The sequence below is a fragment of the Pelodiscus sinensis genome, chromosome 2 (genome assembly GCF_049634645.1).
Source record: "Pelodiscus sinensis isolate JC-2024 chromosome 2, ASM4963464v1, whole genome shotgun sequence".
Lineage (NCBI taxonomy): Eukaryota > Metazoa > Chordata > Testudines > Trionychidae > Pelodiscus > Pelodiscus sinensis.
The window spans coordinates 19,568,130-19,584,680 of NC_134712.1; the positions used below are offsets into that span (position 1 = coordinate 19,568,130).

Consider the following 16,551-nt stretch of genomic DNA (forward strand, 5'->3'; position numbering starts at 1 on the left):
TTTCCGGAAAAGGGATGCAGATTAGACACTTTGGAATAGGCAAATCTGCGGGGGATTTAAATATCCCCCTCAGCATTTGCATTAACATGGCTGCCGCTTTTTTCTGGCTTGGGGATAAGCCAGAGAAAAGCGCCAGTCTAGATGTTATTCTCCGGAAAATAAAGCATATTCCGGAGGATCTTTTATTCCTACTTTCAAGTAGGAATAAGAGATCCTCCGGAAAAGGGTTTATTTTCTGGAGAATAACGTCTAGACTGGCGCTTTTCTCCGGCTTATCTCCAAGCTGGAAAAAAGCGGCAGCCATGTAAATGCAAATCCCGTGGGGGATATTTAAATCCCCCACGGAATTTGCAATTGCGATGTGCTACATTAGCTTCCCTTTTCCGGAAGGGATGCCAGTGTAGACACAGCCATATTGTTTGCTTGCACCCAGTAGATCTATCCAGAGCACTCTGAACCAGTTGACCTGTCTTCTTTATGATTTACTACTCTCCTATCTTGTGCATCATCTGCAAACTTTAACAGCATTTTTTACTCACAAAAGCTTATGCCCAAATAAATTTGTTAGTCATTAAGGGTCCAAAGGACTCCTCGTTGTTTTTAAGTGATGATTTTGTTTTCTTCCAGGTCATATGTTAAATAGTATAGGACCAAAAACCGATCCTTTCAGGACCCCTCTGGTAACACACCCACTTAATGACAACTCCTCGTCATCTTACTATAATGTATTCAGAAGAAAAAACACACAACTAATTTTTCTTTATGACAAGTCACAGCACAGAGGAAAAAGAATCACAATGATGTGTCCAACATCATCATCACCACTTTAGCCTTACCTTACCTTCATTCAGCTGGTAGTAATAACTATGCTAATATCAGACACTACTGAGTTACCTGGATTTTTAATAAGGCTAGACATTTAATAAGTCTGGACACTAAGGGTGTGTCTACGCAGCAGGGCTTAACTCAAGATAAGCTATGCAAATTGAGCTACATCAATTACGTAGCTTAGTCAAAATTGGGAACATCTACACAGCACTTATTTCGAAATAGAGCATTCTTCCTTCAACTTCCTTTACTCCTCGTGCAATGAGGGTTACAGGAGTCGGAGTAAGAAGATCTCCAGCTTGACAGTATTTCAACATTTCAAAATAACTGCCTGATGTGTAGACGTGGATTAAGTTATTTTGAAATAATGTTACAGTGTAGACGTACCCTAAGAAACACAGCCAAAGGTCATCATGGCCTCTAAGAAAAGCTGTTCATTTCAACTGAACAAAATATTGATCCAGTAATCTTTACACATATAAAAAACATCAGTGAATTCAGTGTGATCACTTCCATGAGTAAGGGTTGCAGTACTGAATCTCTTCAGAATTCTTACTTACAAAAAATTTTGGTGTCTCTTGCTCTCCCTGAAAACTGTTGTAGCTGTCACCTCCTGCAGATCCTCACCTTTATAAAAATAAACTTAAGGACTATAGCAATAGCCAAATGTCCACTACATATTTAGCTCTTCAAGTAAGAATAACTTCCAGTCATCTGTTGCTCAGAAATCAAGAGAACTTCATCTGTTCTCCCCCACCCACATTTTCCTGGAAGTCTAATAAAACCATAAAAAAGTGCCCTAATCCAAGTGCTGGATTCCCTGTCCCAGTTACATTTTTGTCCTCCTCTGACTAGATTTGTTCATAACATACAAAAATTAAAAATAATTCCAAGACGGTAATTAGTAACTTAGAATTTACTTCTTGAAAAATCTTGTTTTTTCAAATATGTTATGTCTTGTAAATGCTTCTTCTTAAAATATATTAAATGTTGATGTTGATAAATGGAAAGCAACGCACATTTGAAAAAAAATAATCCCAACTATATATACACAATATGATGTGGACTAATTTGGCTACAACTACTCAAGAGAAAGATGTTGGAGTCATTGTAGATAGTTCTCTGAAAACATCCACTCGGTGTGCAGCGGCAGTCAAAAAAGCAAGTAAAATGTTAGGAGTCATTAAAAAAGGGACACAGAATAAGACAGAAAATATCTTATTGCCTCTATATAAAACCATGATACATCCACATCTTGAATACTGAGTACAGATGTGGTCGCCTCATCTTAAAAAAGATATATTGGCATTGGAAAGGGTTCAGAGAAGGGCAACAAAAATGATTAGGGGTTTGGAACTGGTCCCATATGAAGAAAGATTAAAAAGACTTGGACTTTTCAGTTTAGAAAAGAAGAGACTAAAGGGGGATATGATAAAGGTCTATAAAATCATGACTAGTATGAAAAAAGTGAATAAGGAAAACTTATTTATTTATTCCCACAAAAAAAGAACTAGGGGTCCCCAAATGAAATTAATAGCAGCAGGTTTAAAACAAACAAAAGGAAGTTGTTCTTCACTCAGAGCATAGTTAACCTGTGGAACTCCTTGCCACAGGATATGGTGAAGGCTCGAACTTTAACAGGCTTCAAAAAAGAGCTAGATATATTCATGGAGGTTAGATCCATCAATGGCATCCCTAGCCTCTGTATCTCTGGAGGTGGGTGACAGGAGAGGGATCACATGAGGATTACCTGTTGTGATCCCTTCCTCTGGGACATCTGGTATTGGCCACTGTCAGCAGACAGGATACTGGGCTAGATGGACCTTTGGTCTGACCCAGTATGGCCATTTTTATATTTTAAGTTCGGATGCAAAAAGGTGTTACCCAGTCAATATTCTGCTCTTATTTCATAGTATCTATAGTAAACGTATAGGCTGAGCTTTTGAAATTCCCTCTGGCCACAAAATTGCCATCTTATCTTTTACTTGACATAGCTGTGTTCTAATTTACTGGCTTTACTACGTCTGTTTGTCTGTGTCTGTCTTTCTTTCTAATTGATGCCTGATGAACCCAAACATTTGCTTGTACCTTTCAATTTATTTTGTATTTTCTTGCCTTCTTGTTTCCTTTTTATTTAGGTATATACATGCCATACCTTTTGCCCCTCAAACATAGAATGTTTAAGTAACCTCTATGCTCTCTCACTTTTGTTAAATCCTTCTGCCTAAAGTTTAGTGTCCCAGTGCTAGCTTTTGTTCCAAAACTCCAACAAAGAAGTTCTAAAAGTCCATTTATTAGCTAAACTACAATTGTTTCTCAAGTAACACACAGTTGCTGGGATGAGACCAAATCATGAATGGCTTGTCTTTTGGACTCCAATAAACAATTTTATGGTGTTGAGCAACTGCTTCTCTCAACTACCCTCCTGTGTGACATATGTGCAGTTAATGAGATAGTAATAATGGCTGGCTTCAACTGTTTTATCGGACTATGAACACCCACCCACAGAGGAAACCAACAGAGACACAGTAGGGAAAAAGGCAATGAAACTAATACAGAAATTTCTCAAGTTAGTTTTCAGCACCCAAAACACATCACTTGTCTTGTTCACCAGGTTTTCCTTCCCTGCCAGTCCCTCTGGCAGACTATCATCTTTCTATCCACTCCCCTTCTTTAGGGTATGTGTTTACTGCCGAGTTAAGTCTGACACTTACTAAGCCACTCTCCTGTCCACACACAAAACCTCTCAACTGTGTTTAGTACTTTCAACCTGGGCTAACAGGCAAGACTAGGGACATGGATTAGAACCCGGGCTCTGGTTTCACTTGGGCCAACTGCAGTGAGAATACAAGCTAACTTGAGTGCTAACAGTCTTCCAATACCTCCCTACAATCCTACACCCCCTACCACACACCATGTGCCCAAGACAGACACATTGTCATATAATTCACTGGAAAAAAAATCACAGTCCAGCTCAGATTACTACAGCACAAAGAACCAAGATTACATATCACAAAGTCTTATTAACACAAGAGTGTAGTGCCAATAAAGATACAACGCCAGATAACTGCAATGAAGACATACCACTACTTCCAACTACTACTTACAGGTTCTACACTTTTAAAAAAGGAGCTGTGATGCAACTGAAAGCCTTCAAACTGTTTGAGAAGCTTCGTTTACCTACCTCACTAAACATAAGAATGCAAACAGATAATACTTACAGTCAGCAGCAGTAAAGTTAGGCAGTGAATCGTAGCTTTTTTCACTGTTCATTATATCCTTTAAAAAGCAACACACAGACAGAAAAAAGCTTAATATATAAGTGAACTAAAATGTCTCATATTTGAATAAAAGGAGTTTCTTTGATATTAATGGGCATTTAAAACCAAAATGACATTTAAATTTAAATGTAAAAAACTATTTCTCAAACAGAAAATAAGAAATTGACAAAGAAAATATAGCCTGCTAAAATAATTAAGCACTTTGAGAGATCTGGTTTACTATGAACATAGTACAAGAACTCTATCAAAAATTATTTGCTTAATATTAATAATAATCAAATCTCTTGCAGTTATATTGTAAAAACCCCTGAAATCTTGACAAGCTGATTACTAAGGGTCTAAATCTATTTCCATTAAAAGTCTATGGTAAAACTTCCACTAGCATTGTTCATCTGAACAGAACAAACAGGCATTAAAGAAAGTAGCCAATAGTAATCACAGCAACAATTATCAATTTACTCAACATTAAACTAGGAATGTAAAGGACTAGTCGACTAGTCACCCGCCTTGCTGCCTCTATCAGAGAGAGGCAGTGGGGCTGGGGGTGGAGAAGAGAGGGGTACTTAAAAGCGGCAACGCTGCATGGAGCCTGGGGTCAGCTGCTCTGTGTGGAGCTGCCGCTTTGAATGCCACAGGGAAGGCTGGTGTCAGGCCCCTCACGGCATTTCCAAGTGGCAGTGCCACGTGGAGCCCATGATCAGCTGGGGACTCCCCAGCTGACCCCAGGCACCATGCGACGCTGCTGCTTTAAAATGCCACACAGAGCCCGGATCTGATCCCAGGCTCCCTGCAGCATTTCAGAGCGACAGCACTGCATGGAGTCCAGAATCAGCTGGGGAATCCCCAGTTGACCCTGGGCTCTGTTCAGCGCTGCCACTTTGAAATGCCGGGTGGAGCCGAGGATAAGCTGGAGACTCCACAGCTGACCCCAGGTTCCAAGCAGCGTGCCAGCTTTGAAATGTACAAGAGAACCCAGTGGGGGTTCTTGTGCATTTCAAAGAGGAAGCACAGCATGGAGCCTGGGGTCAGCTGGGGAGTCCACCCAGCATTTCAAAGCGGCAGCGCTGCTCGGAGTGTGCCAGCTTTGAAATGTACAAGAGTCTCCAGCAGGTACTCTTTTGCATTTCAAAACAGAGGCGCCTGCATGGAGCCCAGAGTCAGCGGGGACTTCCCACTGGTCCTGGGCTCCCCAAGGTGTTCCAACTTTTAAATGCATAAGAGCCCTCGCTGGGGCTTTTGTACATTTCAAAAGTGGAACATGGAAGTGCTTATTGACTAGTTGAGTAGTCAATGGAAATTCCATCAACTACTCAACTAGGAAATTAATCGCTACTTAGCATCACTATATTAAACTGCATGCATCTTTTACACCAATGACAAAATATAATGTATGCTACATCCAAAAAAAAGGACAGAAGGCTCCCACAAGTCATTTTTGACATTTTCATAATGAAAAAGTTCCATTTTTTTCATATCCACGTGATTTTTTATTTTGAAAATTAAGTTAATCAGTAGGAAAAAAATTGTTTAAAAGGTCATAATTGAAATAAAAGATTGAGTGATCCAATCTGAATTTTTTGGATTTTCAGTTTTCAAAATTTCAGAGTTATCAATCGATTCAGGACTAGTAAACCCATCCAGCTGCAGCTACCAAACCCTAACTCTTCAGACAGGCATTTGGGAGGGTTGGCTCAGTTGTGATTATCATTGTAATTCTGAAGAAGCTTTCCTTAATGCTGCTAATTAGCAGCAGCAGCCTATCCAAGAGCAAACAATAAGAGTCATATAAATAGCTGGCAGACATACTTATGGAGCATGACATGTTTTGTTTTAATTCAATTCCCAAACTCACCTCCATTATTCCTGTGTAATATGAAAATGGTGTTATCCTCAGACCTTTTACCATGATGTCAGACAAATGGTAAGGGTAGAGCATGAGATGATCTCTACTGTATTTTAACAGCTCCTCATAGTATTTTCGTTCTTCTTTCTTGACATGCTTAACTGGGGGGAAAGAGGTCAGGCTAATATTCTATTACATTGTTATCTCAAAATGGTGCAGTGATTATACTTTTACTTGTAAACAACAAGACCACACACAAAAAGAAAAATGGTATGAAACTCACTTAAAAATAAAGGAGGAAGGGAAGAAGAAAGCTGATGCAAAGATGTTCAGCACCAATATCTCCTATTACCTTCTACTAGGCATGCAAGGTACTCAGAGCCTCTCAAGATCAGGTTAGAAATCAGGGAGATTAGTTATTATTCAGTAGCTTAATCTTATCATCTAATCTTCCAAAGTAGAGGAAAATCCAATGAAAGTAATTTAATGCTAACTAGAATACTGAACTGAAGAATACATTGTACAGAACAATCCTGCATGTTCAGCACTAACAGAATACACATCTCATTTCTAAATGACACATACCACACTGGCACAAACAGACCCAAAAGGAAGATGAAATATAAAATAAATTCACGTTTATGGTTAGAACTCACAAAGTTACCAACAAACCACCTTTTTAATGCAGGGCTCCTTCTAAAAGGACACTTCCTTTGACATCATGGCTGTAATTTAATTAAGTCCTCCATTAACAAGCCCTAACTTTGTTTGAAGGTTTCAGATGGTCAAAAATGTTGTGGAAAGCCTCCACTCAATGCAGTATAATGTAAAATGTAAGTTTCAGTATAATGTGAATGTAGATTTTGTAATCTTTTGAGCTCTGTAATATTCCATTGATAGAAATGTAACCGTGTTAGTCTGGTGTAGCTGAAACAAAATACAGGACTATGTAGCACTTTAAAGACTAACAAGATGGTTTATTAGATGATGAGCTTTCGTGGGCCAGACCCACTTCCTCATATCAAATAGTGGAAGAAAATAGTCACAACCATATACACCAAAGGATACAATTAAAAAAAAGTGAACACATATGAAAAGGACAAAGTGTTCACTTTTTTTTTTAATTGTATCCTTTGGTATATATGATTGTGACTATTTTCTTCCACTATTTGATCTGAGGAAGTGGGTCTGGCCCACGAAAGCTCATCATCTAATAAACCATCTTGTTAGTCTTTAAAGTGCTACATAGTCCTGTATTTTATTAATATTCCATTATGTGAGAAAGAGATCAGAAGGATTCTTGTGATTCATCATGATCACACTGTTGCTCTTAGAAGTACAGGCAGTCCCCGGGTTACGTACAAGATAGGGGCTGTAGGTTTGATCTTAAGTTGAATCTGTATGTAAGTCGGAACTGGCGTCCAGATTCAGCCGCTGCTGAAACTGACCGCCAGTTCCAACTTACATACAGAATCAGCTTAAGAACCCCAAACGTCCCCAAGTCAGCTGCTGCTGAAACTGATCAGCAGCTGATTCCAGGAAGCTCAGGGCAGAGCAACTCTGCCTCGGGCTTCCTGTAGTCAGCGCTGGTCAGTTTCAGCAGCAGCTGACTTGGGAACGCCTGGGGCAGAGCAGCTGGGGTGCTGCTGGGTTGCTCCAGTAGCGCCGCTCCTCGGCGCTACTGGAGCAACCCAGCAGCACCCAAGCTGCTCTGCCCCAGGCGTCCTGATTCAGCCGCTGCTGAAACTGACCAGCAGCGGCTGAATCAGGACGCCTGGGGCAGAGCAGCTGGGGTGCTGCCGGGTTGGTCCAGTAGCGCCCAGAGCGGCACTGCGGGACCAACCGGCAGCGCCCCAGCTGCTCTGCCACAGGCGTCTGGAGAAAAGACTAGTCTGCTGGGGGGGGGGGGATACTAGCTGTGCCCCCCACCCCCACCCCAGCAGACCAGGAGACCAGGGAGACAGGGAGCAAAGCCTCTGAGGACGCCAGCAGCGGGACAGCCGCGGGGCGTCTGGGCTGTCCCGCTGCTGGCTTCTCCGAGGCTTTGCAAAGCTGCGGGGGGGCTCGGGCAGCGAGGCAGCCCAGGCGCGCCTGGGCTGCCCCTCTGCCCAAGCCCCTCCGTGGCTTTGCTCCGCGTCTTCCTGGTCTGCAGACCAGGGAGACGCGGAGAAAGCCCCGGAGTACACGGGCGGCAGGACCACAAGGTCCCGCAGTCCGTGTCCTCCGGGGCGAACCCCGTTCGTAACTGCAGATCCGACGTAAGTCGGAGCTGCGTAAGTTGGGGACTGCTTGTAATTAGAAAATATATTATGTTAGAAAGAAAATATGATGAATGATTCTTTATATTGAAAGAGATTGATACCTTTTGTATGGACATTTGTATCCCTTTTCCCATATGTGAAATGGTTGTGTAGTTCCTGGGGTGAGAGAGTGAATGAGTTTGGAATGTGCTTGGAGAAGGGGCATCAAGGTACCATGAATAGAGGCCCGAAACAAAGCAGGACATTATGGATAGCCGTGAAGTGTTAAAAGCAAGCACTCTTACAAACAGGACAGCCTTGAAATAATAGTGGGAAGGAACCACCAACATACTGATATCAGAGTAAAGAATAACTCCCAGATAAACAGCATGGATGGTGATTGATTAAAAACTGATGCAGCAAAATGTAATGACCTGAATGGGAAAAAAATTCTATAAGATGAGATACCTTGCATGAATTTCTGTGTCCTGTCTTATCAGGACTGGAGGGTTGGTCCAGACTGAGGGTATGTCTACACTTCCAGCCTATTTCGAGCTAGGGCTGCAAATGTGGGCATTCGGAATTGCAAATCAAGCCCAGGATTTAAATATCCCCTGCTTGATTTGCATCTTCGCGGCCAAGAGCCATTTTGAAATTTACAAGCCCAGAGTAACTGCCTGTTAAACCTCATTGCAGGAGGAATAACAGGTAGTTCGAACTAGGGCTTTATTTCAAACGCCCGTTTCACTGCCGTGTGTAGACGCGGGCAATTACTTCGGGCTTGTAAATGTCAAAAATGGCCCCCAGCCGGGAAGATGCAAATCAAGCATGGGATACTTAAATCCTGGGCTTGATTTGCAATTCCGAATGCCTATATTTGCAGCCCTAGTTCGAATTAGGCTGCAAGTGTAGACATACCCTGAGAGACGCCCCCGCTCTTTCCCTTCGCATTTAAGTCACCTGGCCAGTGAGATAATGTGAGCAACAGACTGGTATCTTTAAGCAAAAGCAAGACAGGGTTTGTTTGTTCGTATATGAGCATATGGATGTATGTGTGTGATCAGGCTCAATCCTTTTTCCATTAATTCAACAATGGCATTTAATAAAAGCAATAGCTGGGTAACCTTGGGTTGATCTTTAGTGGAAAAATAACATAAAAAGACAATGCACAGGAGATTTACTAAGCTGGCCATTAATAAGCTTCACCTGGAAACAGAGTCTGAAGTGTGCATTCCACAAAGAAGCCCCTGCACATAAATGGATTTCAAAGTTAATTTACTTCTGGGGTTCTATCATTAAAAGGTTGTTTTACTGGGGTCTCTTTTGGCGGAAACTGAGTTGGTTCTGACAGATCTTTAATAATTTCAGAGACAAACTTTTGAAAGCTATTAAAGATCACAGTACATTTAAATGAAGGCTTTAGAAGTAGAGTAAGTTATCAAATGGACGTTATCAATCTTTCATGCTCACCTAAGTTATTCCGGTATCGGAGCTGATTGCGGATACTATAGAGTACAACCTGCTTTTCATACTCCTTCTGAGAGTTCCCAAGACCCTATGAAACAAAATATAAATGTTATTTCACTTGTATTGTATATTCCTTTAGTAAAACCAGTGCAACCTGTACTACAGACAAGTATATTCAATTACATCTAGTGAATTCTCCTAATTGGTCATCGCAGCAATATCTTCAAATACATCTACCAGGTCAAAGTTATCCATCTAGCAGAATTCATACTGAGTACCTTTGAACCATACTTTTCTTAGGCAATGCCATCTGCGGCTGCTCTGACCATACATCACACTATGGTCTGCCCTGGCTAACCAGTTACTGGTAAGCATCGGTTGGAAAGGGGGATGCTTACCGGGTAACCACAACCTGTTACCCACTTAAATCCCTACTATATAGTAGGAATGTTAAAATGCGTTTATTTTGGTAAACATGTAACTGCTGACATTTTCAGCAGTTACATGTTTAGATGCGCAGGGGGTGGCTCTGTGAGCACCAGTTCCTGTCTCCTCTCCCCTCCCCGCCCCCCAAGCACAGCTGCCTCCGATACAGAGGCAGCAGCATGATGGGGGCCCTGCATGTAACCATGAAGGTTAACCAGGGTACATCTACACTGCACCCATAGCTCGAAATAAGCTATGCAATTTGAGCTATGCAAATTGCATAGCTTATTTTGAGTGTATTTTGAAATAGAGCGCTATTCCGAAATGTCCATTAATCCTCATGCGCTGTAAAGATGCAGAAAATGCTATTTTGGGATACTGAAAGTATTCCAAAATAGCGCTGCAGTGTAGACATACTCTCAATGAGCTCAGGTTAACCTTTTACATGTTTATGCTTTCACATCCCTATTACAGAGTATAGCTGGGTGTTTTGCTGGCATAAATAAACTGGTCAGGAGTCTGTTGTTTTTTTTTCACATCTCTGACTGAAACACAGTTTGGACCTCCCACCTGACCTGTTCCAAATGAGGGAGTTTGCTGGACCAGGGGAGGTAAATTCCACCCTTCTACTGATGGATTCCAGGCTCTCCCAGAACCCATCAGCAGAGTTAGCAGGGATCCCCTCATAGCTACAGGTGCCTTCTGCTCCCTGCCCCCACTGGGCACCCAGTTCTGTGGCCAACCAGGAACTGCTAGGGAAGCAGGGCTCCACTGCTCCAGGATTCTGATGCCCCAGAGTCACCAGGGCTACTGGGGCTGCCTCCAATCCCTGACGCTCAGCTCTTAGGGCTCTCTGGTCCAGTAATATCAGTGGTCCTGCCAGACAATGGATGTTACCAGTCCAGAGAGCGTGGACCAGATAGGTTCAACCTGTAGCAATATGTCAATATAAGTTTTAAGTGTAGACAATCTTAAGTGTTCTTGAACCACTATTCTGATCAAAAGAGATAATCAAACCCTGAAAACAAATCTGTATGTGCCAATATATATTTGTTAGAACCCAGTTGTTCCAAGTGTCAAACATCTGACAAAGCACTAAGCCGGGGTGGGCAAAAGGGCCGGATCCCACTTATAGATCACAGTTGTTTATTTTGGATTAACCGAAGTCTGCTATTAGAAACAGATGTACGTGAAACTGAAATGTCTTCAGAACCCCCTGAAAACTAGGTTTTAAAGAAAGTTTTAAAAATTTAAAATCACATTTTAATTCTAACCAATACTACTCTGAGCACGTAAGAACAACAGCTACAAGATTCATCATAGAGCTCTTTGAGTGCCTGCTGATATCAGAAGGAAATCTCATATAGATTCCAATCTGGGCCTGAAAAAAAATAAAATCAATGTGCCAATAGCAAGCAAGAAGCTCAAACCTGGAGGCCAAAAGCAACAATTTCTAAAAAAAATTAAAGCCTCACTTGTTTGTTGAAATAGCTCAAATCTGAAGGCCTCAATCTTGCAATTCAATCTATATATTAGGAGTCCCCAATATTTTAATGGGACACTGCATGAGCAACAGGAGTACACACACAAGTACAAACACCTGATTGCAAAAAATCAGGACTCACGTTTCTAGTCCTTATGACTGAAGACAGCTTTCCAAAAGTGACCCAAATTTAAACTGATGCATTGTTGCCTTCCCAACATATCTCCATCCCCACTTACAATTTTGCCAATATGAGCATAAGAAGCAACCAAAGAATTGGTTCCACACCAACCAGCAGCCAAGTGAAATTAACTAAATTCAGGTCAGTATTACTGTCAAGAATTACTTTCACTTTGACAGAGGTGCAACAGCCCCCCATTTGGTAGAAAGAAGGCCTGACAATGTGAATGATGAAGCCAGGAGAAGGGGCAGCTGAGGCCAGAGAAAACTAAAGGAAATGATATTGCCCCCTTAAGCACCACCTCGCTCAGGAAAGTAGGGGGATACATGCCTCTCTCCCTCTCACTAGGCTCCTATACCTCTACCTAACACAGGATGTCCAGCGCAGCAAGTTGTTGACAGTTCCCTTCCATGCCAGTAGCTATGTAACACCAACTGAGGAGGGGTTGGCACTGTCCTGGCACTTGTCCAACACCATGGGAACAGAGAGGCTGGTATCCAGTCCCTGGCTGTACGGTTACCCCACCCCCTAGCCCGCTATGAGTCAGACACTGGCCAAAGGAGAGCTGGTACCCATTCAGCCCAGTGCCAGGCCAGGGTCAGAGCTTGTCCATTCCCAGTGGGAGGGGAGTTGGTATCTGCCCGGTGGACACCAGTCCAGTACTAGGGATGTAAAGAGTTAACTCACACCCTTACTGGGTGATGCTCACCCGGGAAACAGCCTGGCTGCCCTCAGCAGGAGGAGCCGCCCCCCACTATCCGGATCCCACTGAAGTGATTAACATGACACCGTTTCCCCAGGTCACACGTTAAGGGGTATTTACATCCCTAGCCAGGACCAGCGCTTGTCTGTCGCTGGCCGGAGGGGGCTGGTACCATTCCGGCTGCCCCCACCCCGCCCCGCTCCCTGTCAGATGCTGGCGGGGGGGGGGGGGGGGATGTGACACCCACCCGCCCCTCCCCCGGCCCAGTGCCGGTGGACGCTGGCGGGAAGGGGCCCCTCCCCTCGCCACGCCGGTACCTGTCGGATGCTGGCAGGCAGGCGGGCCCAGGGGTAGTTGTGGCGGATGTGGAACTCCACGTCAATGTTCATGGCGAGGGGCCGGGGCAGGCTACGGCCGCCCCCTGCTCACAGCCCCAGCACGGGGTGGGGGGGAGGGGCTTCGCCCGCCTCGCAGCTCTACCGACACCTCGCTCCCCCCCAGGCAATCCACTTCCGCGTTACGCCCCGCCTCCCGGTTCGATGTTATTTCCGGGATCTGGGATTGACAGCTCCGGCAGTTCCGCTCGCGGACGCCAGGCGGGCCTAGGAGGCTCGTGCACAGGGCGGGGCAGAGGCGGCTCGGCTGCCCATGCGCAGTGTGACCCTGTCAGCGGTCGCGGTCCTGTTGCCTTAGCTCTGTGTGCGCGGGCGCGTGCTGCGGCCCCGCGCGCTGAGAAGCTGCTCGCGCCCCGCAGAGTCTGAGCCTGGCCTAGCTGTGCACAGCAGAGACACGCGGCGTTTAGGGCTGACTCCAGCGGTGATCTGCTACCACCCCCCCCAGGGCCGGATTAAGACTTTTAGAGGCCCTAAGCACTGAAAAGATAATGGTGTCGTCCCCCCCGCCCCCATATGTAATTCAAAATAAAAACATTACTGTACCATAAAATCTCTCTCTTTTTTTTCTTTTTTTTTTTGGTGCCCCCTGCTTTGCTGGTGCCCTAAGCATGTGCTTAGTCTCCTTATTGGGTAATCCAGTTTTTCCACCCCCCTCTCCCCCGCCCAGTGCATAGGGATTTCCTTGGACACCTTCCCCTTCCCCCCCTCCTCCCCCCCCCCACACATACACACCTGCAGCGATGCCAGTTAAGTCCTTGGCTGGACATCGGAATTGAAACTGACGCTCTTACACACTTTATAAGCAGGTGACCCTGTGTGAGCAAAGGGACCTGCGGCAGCATCCTGGATTTGACAAGTCCAAGTGGACAAAGAACTGGCTGCCTCAGACAGCTGTTACTATTTATCACAATGTGGGCACCTTGGTTTCCACTACTTTGGCCTGCCTAGTTATTTCTGTGCTGTGTATTTGAGAGTGTCTGTGTGGTCATCTGCCCCTCTGGGAGCCCATTTGTTCAGAAACTGTAGGGTAAACTGAGGCAGCCCTAAATGTGCTAGTAGGCCTCTAAACAGAATAACTCCATTCTAGGATTAAGGCCTAGGAACACCACAGTCAGGATAAGAACTGCAGACAGTAAAAGACCCTGGGCACCATAGCAACCACGTTCTAAAACACTCGAAAAGGGTCTCAGTTGGTAATGTAACACATTTTGCTTAAGATAACATTAATAAAATCTGCTTAAACTGTCTTGCTTCACTCCTAGATAATAAGCCTGAGAACCAAGTGCTGCACCAACTCAAGGCCATACCCGCCTGCTATAGCAACATCATCATCTATGCAGACTAAAATGTTATTACTGTTTTGCTGACATGTTTTGGCATTTGAACAATAACCACCTGTATATTAATTAACGAGCTGTTACTTTGCAATGGGCGGAGATATTATGTAATCTTTAGTAGTTCTATTGGCTTATGTGCTCATTTCGTCTTGCTGCTAGACCTATCAAATCATTTTTCCTCCGTCCACCTGCTGACTATATAATTTATTGTATTGTGTTAATTAACCAGTGTTCACCAGGGTAACCCCTGCGTGTCACTCCATCAGCTGGTGTAATAAATCCTCTGCTTGTTTTCACCTGCATCCAGAGTGTCCTGGCTTATTTCCAACAGTTTGGGGGCTCGTCCGGGATTCAGGCTTGTGAGCTGATCGGGAGCTGGAGACTGAAACCCAAGAGAGGTGAGTATATTCAATTTACCACCTCATTAGGTCTAGGGGTTGACGTCTCTGGTTTCCTTCAGACACATCCTGGTTCCGTTCCCATTGAGGCATGAGATACCTGGATGAGGGTGAACCAAGTATATGAGGCAGGCCTGAAAGAGGGAGGGAGGAACATCTAACCCCCCCACAGGGGACGAGCACAAGAGGGTTGTGTACTGTTAGAACTAAGGGGCTCGTTACGGAGAGACTGGATAAATCACCAGAGAGTGATTGAACCGTACGTTAAGCTCGGGATTGGCCGAGTACGCAAGGCGGCAGGCAGCACGAACTGGTGACCCACTCTCTCATTGCACGTAACATTGTAAGACCTGGCGGACGCCCCCCAACAGGCACTTAACGTACACACTCTCGCATAGTGCAAATCCCCGCCAGTAATTGTGAAAGTACCAAGAGACACTACAAGAAGAAAAGACCGTACGGCATAAGCCCACACACGGAAGTTCGGGGAAAAAGGCTGATCCCTAAGAGTACGTCTGAAAGACGAAGCTAAAGAGGGACAGTTAAGTCGTGTGTGGACTCCCCGAGGAGGTACCAAAAAGCAGAAGCAGGGAGGAAAGCCGCGCGCAGCCTCCGTAAGTCAGCCGGGTCGAGAGCAAAGTGCCCGAGCCCGAGCTGGAAGTAAGTCAGCCGGGTCGAGAGCAAGGTGCCCGAGCCCGAGCTGGAAGTAAGTCAGCCGGGTCGAGAGCAAGGTGCCCGAGCCCGAGCTGGAAGTAAGTTAGCCGGGTCGAGAGCAAGGTGCCCGAGCCCGAGCTGGAAGTTAAGCCCAGCCAGATTGGGAGCCAAAGCACCCAAGTCTAGGACTGGAAGAGAAAGAACCCAGCGCCTGTCCGGAGGGACTGGGAAGATCGGACGGTGAGCTGTAGCGGTTACAGCTTGAAAGTGTGATCCGCTGAACCTCTGCGTTCTCCGGACCACGTGTTGTGTGTTTGTATGTCATACCCTGTCATTATTTGTTCAATCCCAAGGAGTGCTCCTTTTCCTGCTAGAGATAATCCTATTTCTCCTACTGATAGTATGTTGAAACCACATTTATAATCACTCATATGAATGAATGCAAATTGATGTATGAGGAGTGAATGCCGCTGACAAGGTCTTAAATGCAAGGGGAGGTCAGCCGAACCTCGAGACCGAGCGGATATGTGAGGGAGTGACGACTCCCCTTATTTCATAAGCTGCTAATAAGGTCTGACACTCTAAACGCAGCAGACCCCTTCTTTGGAGTGTGTAGATTTAGTTTCCTATAAGCCACTGAACAAACAAGGAGTAGACAAAATACTCCCCTGAATAACTAAAATGAATGAGGATTAATCTAAGCATACCCCCACTGCAGAAAGGCACCCACTATATGTATGTGCATCATGGTCCAAGGACCTGTAAGCATTTAACAGATTAACAGAAAAGAAATTAAAGCCCTGAAAGATAAAATTGAAGCTCAGAAAAGCAAAAAGAAATCCTCCCTATGGTAAGAAATGTAACTTACAAGCAGCAGTGCCTCTGAGCTAAAAGAATGCACTGGGAGTGAAAGGAAAGGATTTCCCAGCTGGCGCACCCATATCAACTGTGCTGCCTCTCCCAAGCTTAGAGGGGGAATTTGACACATTACCCCTTTACTCCTCTCTATGCCCAGACCCATATGAGCTATACATCGTTATAGCTAGAGAGGAGGCATGAAAGATAACTAAAAAGGATCAGCTCTTCCCAATGAAAAAACGGGCTTTAGTAACAACTTTGCCTGATCCAAAGCAATTAAACTTAACAGCTGATGGGAAGTATTCCTCCAAATTCTCAAGGAAAAAATGCCTGCCGACCATCAAGCCATATTGACCCTAGGCATTTTGGTTAAAAACATTTACACAGAACACAATACAAGAGTAGGAAAGTCTGCCAACCAACTTCAGGAGATTCTCAAGGCCTTGTTAGCAAATAG

At 44.5% G+C, this 16,551-nt stretch overlaps 1 protein-coding gene across 1 annotated transcript in view; it reads right to left on the reverse strand.

Moving 5' to 3' along the window:
- Window positions 1-12,979, reverse strand: part of FAM91A1 (family with sequence similarity 91 member A1) — a 60,995-nt gene extending 48,016 nt beyond the window's left edge. The window contains exons 1-4 of the mRNA XM_075920161.1: window positions 12,770-12,979; window positions 9,663-9,747; window positions 5,962-6,113; window positions 4,050-4,107 (exon numbers count right to left, since the gene is read on the reverse strand). Coding sequence (XP_075776276.1) covers window positions 4,050-4,107; window positions 5,962-6,113; window positions 9,663-9,747; window positions 12,770-12,841 — 367 coding nt within the window. The 5' untranslated portion in view covers window positions 12,842-12,979. The remainder of the gene's footprint in view (window positions 1-4,049; window positions 4,108-5,961; window positions 6,114-9,662; window positions 9,748-12,769) is intronic.
- Window positions 12,980-16,551: the final 3,572 nt, after the last annotated feature.